The following is a 16,802-nucleotide window of genomic DNA, read 5'->3' as shown; positions in this document are numbered from 1 at the left end:
GAGAGTTTTTATTGCATCATACCTTTTTAGCTGTTTGTATAATAGCGTTGGTTAAATGACCTCTTAATAACTTCGCTTGTCTGGCACAAAAAGGCATGCTTGCCAAACAACAAGCCATGCAAGAACGACCCTTCTCTGCTGGATCAAATTAATTTCCATGTCTATCTGACTGAGAGAGTAACCAGACTCTACCCACCTTGCACTCACAGAAATCTGAAGTAATGCCAAGCATAGAAAACATCACCAATAAATCTCATACACTCTGAAGCACACACACCAACAGGTTACATAAACAGAAAGAGCAGCATGTCCATTTGATCAGTGGTGCGAGAGTGGTGCGATTCCAGGGGGTTCCTTTAGCCTTGGGGCAGGGGGGGCGCTGTGATTAATGTCTATATTCTATTATCTAAGATGCTGCAGTCACACTGTGTCCAGATAACGCTTGAGTTAAATTATTCATCCAGACGCGGGCCAACAGAACACAGACACATTCAGATGGGAAGCTATGTTTAAGAGAAGAGATCATTACTGAGACACTTTGGCAGATTCTCTCTCTCACACAGTCTGTTTCCACCATATGGGCCTCTTGTACTGTTACTGATACAGTTTCTACCTCACTGTGAGAAGTGTTCCTGGAATATAACCGAGCTGTTCAGGCATCAACAATAAGGAATTTTTTTTTCTCGCCTGCTTAGTCAATTTGTCACTCACGTTTTATATATATATATATATATATATATATATATATATATACATACACACATACATACACACATACATACACACACACACACACATTTAAAGAGCTAATAAATAAAATAGTAAATAAATATATATATACATATATGTTATAGATTTGTTATTATATAGATTTATTTCTAATATCTGAATGTGGCTAATATAGTAGACATCAAACATCTAATTCATTAAGTCATGTAATGGATTTCATTAAAAATATTTAAAAAGCTAATATTTAAATAAATTAGTAATAGTAGTACAGTAATAGCAGTAAGTTGTAAATGCAATTAATGTGTTTAATTCTGTTTTAAACTGTGCAGGTGCGCAAGAGAGAGAGCCTATGGAATCACCAATAATCGAAAAGATATACTTTCAAACATACTGATAAACTAACGTTAAATATAAAAATACTGTATTTTGAACAGCTAGTTCATATATGGTCGGACACAACTGTCATTTGGCGCGTCCTGTGACAAATTTGCCACATCTGTGCACGGAAGTTATCAGTCTAATTGTTCTGCAAAATCATTCACGATGAAAATCAATAGTCAATTTCAAGTCCAACAGTTTAACACTAATATTGGACATAAACGAACACGTTAAAGATAAAGTATTTAAAACAGCTAAGTTCATATTTGGAGTAAAGTTGAATTGAACTGATGCATCATTCATACAGCGCTCAGGACCGCATGATGAGACCGACGCACTGCCGCAGAAACAAGAATGAGATGCGTTCTAACATAACTTTGGCATTAAACTCCGTTAGTGAGGGCTCTTTAAAATATTGCACATACTGTGTATAGACCATTCAGATTACTTGTTACAGTGCAATGAGATACCTTCTATCTGCAGACAATATACGTCTGTTTGTGGTTGGAGACTTTGTAACGTTCAAAACTATGTATTTTGCATGCATCACATTATAGTGCGGTGTGCCCTTTATAATGCACACTTTGTGGTGATGACGTAGAAGGACTACGTGAGAACCACGATGGATGATAAGTTCGCTCTGCCGCCTTGTTATTATTTTGTCTTTATTTTTTTAGTAACACCAAGAAACAGTTAATCTCTCATGAACGAAAAGAGCGATTTGCTGTGCGTGCTGCGTGCGTGCGTGCGTGTGAAATGCGGTGCTGAAGTGAAATTGCTGGGCAGTTTGATAGCTGCATTATAATAGACCGCCTGATAAAAATAATAATAGTTTTTATTATTAAAAATTAATACATGAATAGGATAATGAGCCTAATATCGTCTTGACTATCGACAGAGACATCTGCTTACGTCGATATCTCTGACTATCATCGATACACGATACTATCGTCTATCAGCACAATCCTAGTTTTCAACAGAAGAAACAAACTCATACAGGTTTGAAACAACATGAGGGTGAATAAATGATGCCATTTCATTTTTATCTGCACAATCACTTTAAGAAAGGCTTAACCAGAAAGAGTATCTGTACTTCTTGACTCAGTGTGAAGATGGACTTTGGAACCAGTTTCATGTTTCCTGAGACCAACACTCACCGGTCCTTAACATGCTGATAAATAGATAGCCTGTTTCAGTCTAACAAATAACATGGACATGTTTGGCTGTGATATAAGATATGTAAATACTGTAGAAACACATAATAAACAGCTTAGAGAGCTGCAGCTAAAAAAATTGGATGCGCTTTTTAATGACGATTAAATGGAAAACAATACAAGCCATGTCAGGACTTGCACCACAATACAGCCCTGAATCCAAACTGTGTGACATGCACACAATCACATCACCAGCAGTGACATGCTCACAATCATGCAAAAAAAAAAAGAAAAAGAAGAATAAGAAAAATATAAATATATCTCAGCAGCATTACTGAGAAATGATAAAAACTATATAATAATACCACATTTGCTCACACAATCACAAATCCATAATCGTGTTCTTAATCCATTCCAAGAACACACAGGCCTTCCCTTATGTATTCAGAGTTGTATGTGTCTAGCGTTGAACGGGTGTGTGTTTTGAGTGCTGTTGACAGTGGAGGGGTGTAATGAGAGTAATGATTAAAGGCCGATTAAAACTGCATGAGGATTATCGTGCTCGTTTTCTGCCTCTGCGCTGCCAACTATTAAACACTGCTGCATTTCAGCCACAGATCTACTAGTATATCTGTATAAATGCATTAATTTACAAACTCTTAGATGTAGCTTTTACGTCACTGATTAAAATACTCGAAATTCGGAAACTGAATTAGAATTTAAAAGCATTCTTAATACAATACTGAAGGATGCAAAACACTGCTGTGTGTGTGTGTGTGTGTATGCGTCCCATGATCTGGCCTGCTCTGTGAACTCTAATGGTTGAACGTGATAAATATATGACCAGCCATGAACCCCTTCAGAGATCCATTTAATCAGCAAGGGGCCAGAGTGAAAAATATACCATTTCAAGGCCAGCTCTCAGGGCATCATGGGACAGAGGAGGCCAAAGGTCATTGCTTGTCCATTTAGAGCCGAAAAAAGCATGAGGTCTCTGAAATAAATGTCATAATCTAACATGAATTATATCTTGTTACACTGTTATATTGTCATACTGAAATGGATCTCAACCTATTTTTAGCGCTCCTATTGAAACAACTTAGAATAATAGGGCTCTATGATTTCCACGATGCAGAAAACGCAGACAGAATCGCGGAATCCAGTCATAAAAACAGAATTTACAGTTTAGTGCGGAATGTCACGGAATTTGTCAAATTTTGAATTAATTAATCCAAAGTAGGTCATTGTACTTAATCAAATAGCGATATGGACTAATATCTGTAAATATTTAGCCAGAAAAGTCTATTTAAATATGAATCCTGCATGCTCTGCGTGTCTGTGTTAATGAATGGCGCAGAAGCATGGCTTTGTTTTTTTACACACACTGAAGTGCGCGTGATGCTCGAAGTGATTTCAGCGTCTGTCGTCGCACGGAATGAGGACAGAAACACATGAAGAACATCTCAAGAACTGCTCTGAGAGTCACTTCATGAGCATTTGACCATTTGATTTGAGTAAAACTAGCGTCATATCACATACACAGAAGGTATTCACACTAACCAGTCAAAATAAAAGTCCGGTATTTTGCCGGTATTAAGTCTTTAGATCTTTTAAGTATTTGCCAGAAATGTATTACTATTGTTCAGCATAATGTACATAGCCTACTACTACTACTACAAGTACTAAAAAGTATCTTTTAAGGAATAATCACAGAACATTATTTTCATGTTTCATTTTTAATGGTAAATCCCCTTTTGTTCGCCAAAAAATAAAATAAAGTTTTGTGAAAATGAAAAGTTTAAAATTTTAATTAATTAGACATGCTGTTGATTAATACAGTTTAATTGAACCATTACAAATGAGTTGAGAAAATTTTAAACAGAAAAAAAAGAATCCAGAAAAGTTAAAACGGAATTAGAAAAAAATAATAAAACAGAAAGTGTATGTGTGTGTGTGTGTGTGATATATATATATATATATATATATATATATATATATATATATATATATATATATATATATATATATATATATATATATTTTTTTTTTTTTTTTTTTTTTTTTTTTTTTTCTAATCCATTTAAAAAATAGTTTATTAAATAAATATTTAACATTTCTTAAATATTAATAACATAAAAAAATAAAGAAATATTGGCTTTATATTGGCTAAAACAGTTTTAAACAAATATGACAGCAGATTGACTTTTTGACTTGAGGTAGAAATATTATGAATTATTGACTAGCATTTTGGCCAGAAGCTACACTATAAAACAAAAATATGTGTTTGCTTCTTACATGCAGCTTTTCACTTCACAAGACGTTTATTGATGGACTGGAGACATTTGGATTACTTGTGAATTATTGTGATGTGTTCATCAGCTGTTTAAACTCATTCTGACAGCACCCATTCACTGCAGAGGATCCACTGGTGAGCAAACTCTTGGATGGCCTGAGTACATCCAGCAAATTTTTATTTTCTGAAAAATATTCCTTTTAAAAAAAGTTGAACTTTGGTGTCTGTTATGTGAGCATACAGGCCTGTCTGGCTGTTTGAGGGTCAAACAACACACCAACTGCAATGAATTCACACACTCCGAGTGTAAGTGGGAAGTGAAGCATAGGCTAGACGGCATGGTATAAATGTCCTGCTGGATCATATTTCCCACTGCTCCAAATCCCCAGCAGGACACAGACACAGAGCCAACACGTTCATGAGCCATTACACATTTATGAATGGAGCTTGTGGTGTGGAAATAGAGGCAGGCCTTGGAGCCAACCCTGCTGGAACACACTGCAAGAGGACAGGAGAACTGTCAGTCAGCAGGGCAACCAATAGCAAAGTGGGAGAGTGGGAGATCTAAACCAGAGGACCTTCGTAAGAAAATAAGTCTTCAGTAAGTGTGTAATTAAACAATGATAAAACCATGGTGGAAATTATACAATGTTAATTTTGCATGCAAGTATAATTATTTTCTTCAATGCCATGAGAGCAGCAAGGCTATCTTCTTCATGGCAAGAACAAAGTGAATAACAAAAGTTATACAATCAACAAAAAAACGACATTAAACATTTAAGATTAATAGAAAACAAAAACTTTAACAAAAATTGTGCAATCCGGTAAAATATGTTTAACAGTCATAGGAGTTTGACAAAGAAGACATGGTAAACGTTTTAATAAATTGAATTGAATTTAATTTAATGTATAAATGTGAAAAATAATAAATAACTTATTCGATTCCATGTCATGTTAAACAAATTAATGTCCAAAATAAATAAATATATAAATAATTTTGACTTTTGTGAAGGCATGCTTATAAAAAAAATATTTATTCTGGCTTTTATTTAAAATAAAACAGAGGTGAAAATTAAATAATTTAGCATTAAGGCATAATTTATGTAAAATAAGAGCCAAAATAATAATTTTTGATTGATCATGTAATCATGTTAGCACATATTTATGTAAAACCATATCTATATGCAGAATAATATTAATGCTTGCCAGCAAAATTATTTTTCTTGTAGCACTTATTTGACACAGAGACAGGCATGAATGCAAAATGATGTAAAATAAGTAATAATTTGACGTCAGCATGTTTTATGTAAAATAAAAAGACAAGTGTATATGCAAAAAAAAAAAAAGTAATAAAAACATGTTTGTATCATATATAATTACGTGAAATAAATAAATAAGATCACTTTCCCATGCACACATCTTTATAATGTAAAAGTCAAAATAAAACAAGCTAGAATGTCAGAATGTCTTTAGGTAAACCATTTTCAAAAATAATGCATAGCTTATAGAATATTGTAATATTTAAGCATGTATTTAAAATAATAGGCAAAATAACAGAACTGCATGAAAGAATGTCTTTATTTAAAATAAAAGCCATAATAAAGAAATATCTTAGCTACCTAATGTTTAACTGTAAATCTGTGTGTAGGACTTGCATACAGACCCTTCAATTTCAATTCAGTCTGTACTAGCCGGACTAAGTGGGCCCCTTAGGCATTTCAAAGAATACTTCATTGCCATGGGGTTACACTATAACCGAGACTTACTTTAAGTATATATCTCAGTACAAGCTATGGCTTTCTAAACGGCAGAGAGATGCCTCAAAGATAATCCGCTTCAAAAAGAAATTCTTGTGCCCATGCTGAGAGATCGGAGCTCTAAACATATGCAGATAACAACTGCAGTGGATTTATCATGAGCATGCAATTTCATTGCACTCACATCTGGACAGAAATCCCTCGATGGAACAGAATAATAATCTGCTAAATTGAAGATACCTTTGGCATAGTGAGGTTACCAGAACAAGAATGGCTTTCGATTGGTCAATAGCTTTCTGTATGACAGCTAGGCAACCGTATAAATTGGGGTAGTAAATGAATCAATTTTAAAACAAGACAGAAACAAATAATGATAGATATTACTCAACTCACAGCAAATGCAACAAACTTAAAGGGGTCACATGATGCCATTTCAATTTTTTCCTTTCTCTTTGGAGTATTACAAGCTCTTGGTGCATAATGAAGGATCTGTAAAGTTGCAAAGACTTTAAGTCTCAAATGCAGAGAAATATTCTTTATAAAAAGTAATTATGTCCCCACTGGATTCAACAAATGCCTCGTTTGTAAAAGGTTTTATTGGTTTTGTCTCATCAAGTGATGTCCGGATGTCCAGGTCGAACCGGTTCACCAAATCGAACTAAATCATTTGAACGGGTTCGCGTCCCCAGTACACACTAATCCACAAATTACTTAAAGGGTTAGTTCAGCCAAATATAAAAATTATGTCATTAATAACTTACCCTTATGTTGTTCCAAACCCGTAAGACCTCCGTTCATCTTCAGGACACAGTTTAAGATATTTTAGATTTAGCCCGAGAGCTCTCAGTCCCTCCATTGAAGCTGTGTGTACGGTCTACTGTCCGTGTCCAGAAAGGTAAGAAAAACATCATCAAAGTAGTCCATGTGACATCAGAGGGTCCGTTAGAATTTTTTGAAGCATCGAAAATACATTTTGGTCCAAAAATAGCAAAAACTACGACTTTATTCATCATTGTCTTCTCTTCCGTGTCTGTTGTGAGTGAGTTCAAAACACTGCAGTTTAGTGCGGTTCGCGAACGATTAATTCGATGTAACCTGAGCTTTTTGAACCAGTTCACCAAATCGAACTGAATCGTTTAAAACGGTCCGCGTCTCCAATATGCATTAATCCACAAATGACTTAAGCTATTAACTTTTATGTGGCTGACACTCCCTCTGAGTTCAAACAAACCAATATCCTGGAGTAATTCATGTACTCAAACAGTACACTGACTGAACTGCTGTGAAGAGAGAACTGAAGATGAACACCGAGCCGAGCCAGATAACAAACGAAAGATTGACTCTTCTCGAGTCAAGAACCGTTTCTGTCAGACGCGTCCGATTCAAGAACCGAGGAGCTGATGATACTGCGCATGTGTGATTCAGCGTGAAGCAGACCGACACACAGAGCGTCTGAACCGAACTGATTCTTTTGGTGATTGATTCTGAACTGATTCTGTGTTAATGTTATGAGCGTGGGTAAACCGTTCATCTACAGTTCTCTTCACAGCAGTTCAGTCAGTGTACTGTTTGAGTAAAAGTAGTTCACAACAAGTAAAACCATGGTCCTCTTTACCGCGATTATATGGTTTTTAAAATAAATAATAAGTATTAATAAACTATGGAATGTCATTAAAAAAAAAACTAAACGTAGAAATTACAAAAACAACTTATATAAAAGTAAAATATTCCCCAATATTTAATATTTAATATAAGTAATAACAGTAACATTTATAATAAACATTTCTGCAAAAACAGTGTTAATAACTGCAAGTTAAATTACTATGGTGCTGAATTGACAAGCTTGTAATATGTATTGCCATTTTCTAGTTTACCTCGTTATGTCGTTTACATTGTTGTGGCTGTTTTCAGCCAGCATTTAATGTTCTCGTATCACACGACTGTATAACACAACTCTGTGTCACTTCTGAATGAATCAAGCAACTTGCACTGTTTGTCACTTTACATCATGACAGAAGCACAATGCACTTTCATCAGTATGGGTGACTGATCCTCATTGGGAATGTCCCAGTGCTCCTGATGGCCAGTATATGCCTGAGCATGATGCTTAGAGATTTTTAAGGCAAAACACCGATGATATATAGTGTTAAGTGAAAGTAGGTCCAAAGTCTGACCCATTAACTTTCAAAAATTGATAGTGATCTTCAAAAATATGCACAAACACACCCTTATGTTTCTGTGGTATATACACACACACACACACACACACATCAAGCTGTAGTCATTTGTCCTCTACACACCCAAAGGGTAACTACAGTCACAGAACGAGGAGCATAAATCCAGAAAAATGTCATCCGTGTCTACATAGAAAGGAGTACTCGCATAAACCACTACATAAAAGCAACACATTTGTCTTTAGCTTTGATTTGATGTCTAGTACATGAGTCGTTCTGAAAACACTGACCAAAAAGCTGTTATCTACATTCTCCAAGCTGATTTCCAACACCTATGAAATTATGCCCCTGTAATTCAATACTGATGGCTTCGAAACGATACCTGGGGACCGACATCAGAACTATCTTTCATTAAGGCTTATTAATAGCAACTGTTGACGTTCAACTGAGATTAGATCTTGGCAGAGGCCCATGTCTTTCAAATACAAGGTCCTCCACTGCCTTTAAGTCTGGCATATGAGTTCCCAATTGCTATTCAAGTGTCTGCTCCTTCACCACCTGAGGGTTCCAGGAGGGGTTAACAGGACTTGAAGTCTAAACTTTTGGAGAGCTGCTTGAGTGGTAGCACAAAGATACTCTTCACAAGGGTGTTAACATGCTTTGACATCACAGTGGCCATGAGGAACTACATCTGAAGGTGGATCTCAAGAGGGTGGATAGGGCAGGAGCAGCTCACAGGTGACTGGTCATAAAAATTCAATGCAACGATTACACAATTTAATGGATTGCTATGATGCATTGTTATGAATGGGTATAATAAATTGTCATGCAGGGATTATGTATTTTTATATGTCAACCTGGAAATTAGAATCACCTTGGTTCCTTCATCAAAGAGCCTATAGGATGTGTTCTATTGTCTTTTGCATCAACAGCATAAAAAGCTCAACAAAGACCAACAAAGTTTATGATATTTACACATTTTGATCATCAAGATCATCTACACAAAAGATATTCAACCACTAAGCTGAACTTTTGGTTTAGAGAACACCACTTTGTGCTTATATTGATGTAACACATTGAGTATTATTATAATGATTCTAAGAATTCTTCATTTGTGGCCACAATTTATTTATTTATTTTCATTTTTCCCCCAGCATGCCATGTGTGGGACTCCATAGGGAAAAAAACCACTGAGACCATACTAAATTCCAGAACTCAATCATTTCCTGTGTTAGAGGAAATATAGCCTATCAGAGATGGGAATGCACCTTACTTCAGTTTATTCGTTGAAGCACGACAGCTGTTCAGAAGGAGGAGCCCTGCCCACACGGGAGGATCATGCTGAACACCTCAGAGACAAGCCCTGACAGCCGTGAATGTAACTCTGATGCTGGAACCTTTGAACGGAAAGATGAGAGCTGGAGAGGAAATGATCGAAAAGCTAGCACTTTTTCTCTATGTGTCATTTCATGTATCAGATTTCAAAGAGGAACCATCGACTTACCAACAGATGTGTCTGACCCTCCATAGCATGTAACTACAGCTGAAGCAATCAGAATGAAAAACGCTTGGTTGAGCAAACCTGATGAATGCAGTAAATATATGGCATTTACAACACAACAAATTCAGTCCAATATCACAATCCCCTTCAGGGAGGCGGTTTGTAGGATACACAAATATTTTACTGTTCTATGAAAACCAAAAGCAACACCCTCCCAAAAATTAAAGCCTCTGAGCTCAGCATTCAACCAAAACCTTGAGGATCCAGAGAATCCTGTATCCATCCTTTGTGTTCATTCAATCTTTCCCCCTAAAATGATCCAGGCTATGAAAGTTATATGTAAAACATTCATAATACCAGACAGCACTCAGAACAATGATAACATTTGCCTGGAAACCGCTCTGAAATCTGCAGTGCATGCAGACTCTGTCTTGCCTGCTACCCTAAAAATAAACACCAAAACAAATCAACTTTGAATAGCACAAAATCAATAGTTTCTGATTTAGATTCTATTTACATGCAATTTTAATACATAGTCTAAACGTTTTGGACACTTATTTTTAGACTAAGACACATTTGGAAGCCCCTGCCATGATTCTATTTCACCAATTTACAACATCTCAAACAAGGGGTCAAAAGGTTTTTGCTTTTCCATGCATAGCTGAACAGAAAAGGTAATGTATCGCTTGCTCACTATTAAGTATGCACGTTCCGTAGTGCTACGGTATGTACTTGGTCCCATTTTTGTTTCACTCTAAGGCATTCATACTCGCTCTCACTCCCTCCCTGCCTCCTTTGAACACACACACACACACACACACACACAGAGAGAGTTCCTCATCAATAAGCGTGCGCTTCCACGAAATGCCCCTACACAGTGCAGGCATGCTAACCAATCTCTTAGAAGGGCTAGGCGTGACTGCGACTAATGATGGACTAGATCAGCTGACATTAGTATAAGAAAAAAATGAAAGGGGGTGTGTATAATATCCTCGGGAAAATCCCTCTCACCTCCTCTCATATATTTCTCTCTTATGGCTCCACACAGCTGAGGAAAATGTTGTGAAAAGCACAAATATGAGGCTGATGGCATTTCAGCACCAGAAAACAGTGGACAGCACCCTCGGCCAGCAGTCATGCTTATACAGGGGTGTGTATGATGGGGGGAGGATAATTCCCACAATGTTTTATACCATGTCCTCTCACGAAAAGCATCTCAGAGGCGCATGCTCACGGAATAGGCTCGCGGAAACACACCGAGACAAATGTCATGAACATGTGACACACTGCAAAGTCACTGACATTTCCATTCAGTCAATGTGTGCATTTCATCACTTGTGATGGGAAATCCAATTCATTTCCACAAACTGGATTCCTTTAAGCAGTTGGTTACAAAGACCAATTCACAAAATGATTCAATGATTTGTTTACATTATCATGTGATCCATAACGTCCGGTAGTGGTATATTACATGCTCTGAAACCTTCCAGTATGACCATCTATATGCATATGATGCTGTTTATTAAGGTACATTCTGTTAATAAAGGTTATTATAGTGATTTAATGTGTCCCACTTCGGTTTGTTGTAGCTAGAATTCAAAATTTACAAAATCCATGAAAAGGTGGTGGTTGTTGTTTTGTTTTAAATAAAAAAAATTAATTTAAACTAAAAACTCTTTAAATGTGCTGCTGTGAAATAGGGCCATTTTCAGCAGGAACCCACACAATTGGGAAAATGGGTGTGAAAAACTTCCCTACACAGATTTTGCTGCAGGTTCAAGTTGGTCACACGAATTAGCAGAGATGAGCAACAGAAAATATTTCACTTTGCCAAACTATTGACAAAAGACAAGTGAACCCCCTTTTTTCAGCGGATTTTTACTGAAATTTTGCTAATGTGGCTGCCGTTTATGCATGTTGATATAACCGGCACATAATTAAGTTGCAAATGTATTTATAGAACTCTGCACATTATTTATAAGCAAGAGATTTTCGGAAAATGGTTCTCGAATCAGTGAGTTAATGATTCAGATTCAGTCTGAGCGATTCTGACTCATTAACTCACTGATTCGAGAACAATTTTTCGAAAATGTCTCGCTTATAAATAATGTGCAGAGTTCCATAAATACAGTCGGAAAAGTCGATCAAATCCAACTCGAACGAACGAGTTTCATCCTCCAACTGTAAACAGATTCATTACAAAGATCTGACTCAAAAAAAGAACGATTCGTTGACAAATCGGACATCGCTTTTCATCTATCATTCCTCTTGTTCCCGATGGGAAGCTACAGCAGCGATATTTAACAGGAAGTCGTCTGCCCCATTCCCGTCTTTAGACTAAATTGGGGTGGCGATCTATGAAGACGACTCAAACGCCTACAGGAGAAGACCACTAAATCGCGTGAATAGTGAAAGCCATTATCGGTTACCCTTAAAGTCGTGTTTAAAGTGCATTCCTGAGTGGATCTATCTATTGCACGAGACGCTGTACATATTTAAATCTCACCGTGCATGTGTGCATATGCAGCCTCAAAGCAAACCTGAAGCTGAGATGCTGCTGTGCAGAAATCCATGAGAGAGAGAAAAAAAACACTGCGTGACCAACTCCAAATACCAACTCGTTTCTACATAACAACACTATTCAGCAAACACACATGTTAATATGACCATAAACAGACATATAGCAGTGATCGGAGGGTTCATTGACAGAGGTTTGCCAACGATCTGCTCTATGTTATTTGGATGTCTTGCGTACAAGCTATGAATAATTCATCACACAAACTGTTGTCTTGACACTGAGCTGTGCTGCATGACAGACCAAAGGCAGATCTCATACAGCCGGATACATAATAACATAAACGTATAAAATCAATATGAGAATATATAGATAAATAAACGCACAGCTTTTGCAAATGAGTCGAGGACCGCGAGCAATAGATGGGCAGAACTCGCTCAGATAGGAATCAGCACCGGCACGACAACAGCGGGCAGGACCAGCACGAGCGACGAGCTGTAAAAGGAGCTAGTGTCATTTTGTATTTACCTGTCAATATTCCAACTCGGATTTGGTGGTCGTGGTTGGTTAAAATCATCCCGTCCGACGCCATGTTTAACAGCGCTCTCGCCCGCACTGACAAGCCTGATCAGAGCCGAGAGACGAGCGCATCGAACTCGGGGGGAGGAGTCAGGCGAGAGCAGCCGAACTCCGAACACGACACTGAAGGTTTGGCTACAGTTTATTCGCAAATTATTATTATTATTTTTTTTTCTTAACGTTGGAGAATGACAAACGTTACGAAGTTTATGAAGGGTTTATCCACTACAACGTGTTCTCTTCCATGAATGTGACTGTAATTAGTGGTCATACATTGTGTTTCAACGTAATGTACATGTATTTTATCCTCTATCACCACCCCATTTCATTTTAAACATTTGGTAACAATTTATAATAAGGTTTCATTTGTTAACATTAGTTAATTAGTTAACGAACTAAAAATGCACTAGGCCTAGGCTATTTCTATAGCATTTATTAATTTTACTTGATATTATTTATTTATTTTGCATTACTTTTTTTAATCAGAAGTCGTATCTGTTAACGTTAACATGACATCCATTTTTCTGTGGCCTTTGGCATTTGAAAGTTTCAGCAATAGCTCACATATTTCACCATGTGTCCCCTGTTTAGCCCTCCTACTAATTTAGGAATATGAATATATCACAGACATATTCAGAGCTTCCTGAAATGGTCAAAGAAAAAGTCAAGGTAAAAAGTAGATTTTAGGAGTATGTATTAACATTATATGACGTAATAAAATGTATGATTATGTTGTCACTGTATTTTTAGGGTGAATTTCTTGCAACCAACTGCCAGTTTTTTTTTTTTTTTTTTTTTTTTTTTATTTAACAGGATATTTATTTAGTGTACAATTGTCCCCAAAATTCACAAACTCCCCCTAAAATGTATTTTATAAAACGCTACAAAGCTACAAGATTCAGACAATATGTATGATTTTAGTGTGAAGAATTACTTTCTAACTTTTCCTCTTTGAACTATCTGCATAATTATTGTATTTAGTGTATACATAAGAATATATAATGTTTATTGTTTGTATATATATATATATATATATATATATATATATATATATATATATATATATATATATATATATATATATATATAATATATATATATATATATATATATATATATATATATATATAATTTTATTAAACTTAACTGTCAAGACAATGCAACTCCATAAACCCTTAAATTATTGTAAAAATTATGATATAAATATACTACATCTTATGGATAACATGCAATTTTTTTAGATAAGAATTAATGTAAAATTTACGGTTTTAAAAAATAAAAGCTTCACATATATGCTTTTAAATCCTTCAAAAAGTGGCCCCTTCACTTGCACTGTAAGTACAGAGAAAGAAGAGATGAGTCAAAATGAATTTTTATGGTAATATATTTCACAAATGCTGCCGATTGTGCTTAACTTGTACTGAGCCTGGAATATTCCTTTAAGGGTTGATGTTTAGTGATGATATTATTGGAGTGTCAGTGTGGGACGGATCCAGGGGAGTTGGTACCTGTATTAGAAATTAATTACACACTTTATTGCATCATAGAATCACAAGCTACATCTGGCACTGAGGTGCAGAGCTCCAGTAGAAACACTTCAGCTTTATTAACATGTTCACAAGAGCATTAAGGGAAATACCAGTGAAGGCAGTGGGGAAGCTTGGGTCTTGTCCATTAATAGACATGAATGTTTGGTGTTATTAGAAGTAACAATTTTCTGCTGTTGCAAGGATCATCAAAAGATTTTCATCCAAGCACAGCTAAATCTAGATCAGCACTCACCATGTAACCCCATGCAGGATGTGAGACTTTACTGGAGTTGAGTGTAAAGTCAGCACGTCAGCACAGGCCTCCTAGGAGGACAACGGCTCTCTGCAGGTCATTATTTAAGCATTCTTAATTGGCAACAAGCTCAAACCAACAAAATGAGCAGCTGTTTTCTGCTGGCAGAGAGCAAAATAAAACCCAGAATAGAAATGCAATCTCTACTTTCATGTCTAAAATATATAAATTAAATGCAAACACTATTGACTGTAGGGGCTGGCACGCTCCCAAATGAATTGTGGTGAAAATGATGGAAATTACTGTACATTTTAACATTTTTGGAGTTATTTTTATTTTTATTTTTTTGTATCATATTCTAAAAACAACACACAATTAAATAATATTTTCACACGTTTTGCATAATTTCACAAATGACGTCTTAACTAGGACCAAAACTGAGACTAAAATTAAAACCATAAAAAATTATAATGCTTAAAAAAATAATAATAATAATTTCAGCTAGTTGCCAAGGCAACATTGCTTGTCTCAGTTTGGTTTAACTTGATGTACTAAAATAACTAAAAATAAAAATAAAAATGCATGAAAACTATATAGACACACACACAGATTGAGTTTCCATGTTTTACGTGGACATTCTATAGGTTATTTATTTTTATATATATACTGTATAAACTATTTTCAGTCCCCTTACTCCAACCCTACACCTAAACCTACCCCTCTGCTGTTTTAGATGTTAAAAGAAACTAAATTCTGTATGATTTGTAAGCTTATTTCCTTACAGCGACAAAAAAATTTCCCCGCAGGGTCAAAATGTACTGGTATTACTATACTTGTGGGTACATTTGGTCCCCGTAACATAGGGAATACCAGGACCACACACACACACACACACACACACACACACTCTAAATTAACAAACCTTTGACTAAAATTTAAATGCAAACAGAAAACATACAAATAATTTTGTATTTTTATGTTTTCTGTTTGCATTTAAATTTTAGATTCAAAATATGAATAAAAATTATAAGAGTGTCTCAATAATACTAATATAGCACTGAACTGTGTATGAAATTGTGGTATAAATAAGTTTCACACAATAAATATTGGAATGGTTTGTGTTTATTTCACTCTTGTTTAACTATCACATTTTAAGCATGTAATTTACAGCATAATTTTCATTGTTAAAGATAGGAAGTCTGTGACAAGTACAGTATGAAACAATACATCTAGGGTAAAGTTAAAGTTAGGTAAAATGTTTCCAAGGAAGTTATAATATGACCTTCATAAAAATATAAATAAAAAACTATAATTAAAATTGTAATACACTTCGATAAAAATAAACCCTGGGATGTAAAAACAAAGTGCCTGAGGTGGAAGATACACCCACACATTATATACATACTGTATGTGAGAGGTGCAGGAAAATGAGCATTTGACAGATTTTACTCTATAGCTCTTACTCCAGAACTCTCTGACAGTATCTTTCAGTGTGTGCACGACCCTCATCCACTTTACTGTGTGTGTGTGTGTGTGTGTGTGTGTGTGTGTGTGTGTGTTATGCAGTTACACAGGAAGGCCTCTTGCTACAGCTGACATGAACATTCCCTGCTGTTGGCACTCTGTGAGGAAAGCCTTAGCACTCTCAGATGAGACAGCTCTCCAATTCACACATACTGTATGCAGACAGAATTTTAACCAACCTGAATTCCAAGTAGGCACTAGCCTGTGAACCCTCTTCTTAAGACCGCTCCGCTCGTCCGTACCCTCACCTTCCCCCATCCTCTCAATCCCTCTGTCTTTGTCACCCATGTCTTTCAGCATTCCCCTCTCTTTCTCTCTTTCTCTCTTTCTTGCATGAATTGCTGGTCCAGGCTGGGTAGTGCTGGTTATAGTTGGTGCAGCACCACAGCCATACTGTTCAACAGCTAAACCTTCTG

General features: G+C 36.0%; 1 protein-coding gene across 14 annotated transcripts in view; it reads right to left on the bottom strand.

Moving 5' to 3' along the window:
• LOC113060651 (gephyrin) overlaps positions 1-13,204 on the bottom strand; it is a 78,067-nt gene extending 64,863 nt beyond the window's left edge. For 5 of the 14 annotated variants that reach the window (XM_026229749.1, XM_026229754.1, XM_026229751.1 and 2 more), the window contains exon 1: positions 13,030-13,093. In XM_026229749.1, coding sequence (XP_026085534.1) covers positions 13,030-13,093 — 64 coding nt within the window. Of the gene's footprint in view, positions 1-13,029 lie in introns of all 14 variants that reach the window. The other 9 variants (XM_026229742.1, XM_026229744.1, XM_026229748.1 and 6 more) reach the window with 8 other exon arrangements.
• Between the last annotated feature and the right edge of the window lie 3,598 nt (positions 13,205-16,802).

The sequence above is a fragment of the Carassius auratus genome, chromosome 42, assembly GCF_003368295.1.
Source record: "Carassius auratus strain Wakin chromosome 42, ASM336829v1, whole genome shotgun sequence".
Taxonomy (NCBI): Eukaryota; Metazoa; Chordata; class Actinopteri; order Cypriniformes; family Cyprinidae; genus Carassius; species Carassius auratus.
The sequence above is the reverse complement of the archived record's forward strand: the minus strand, read 5'-3'. Positions and strand labels throughout refer to the sequence as shown.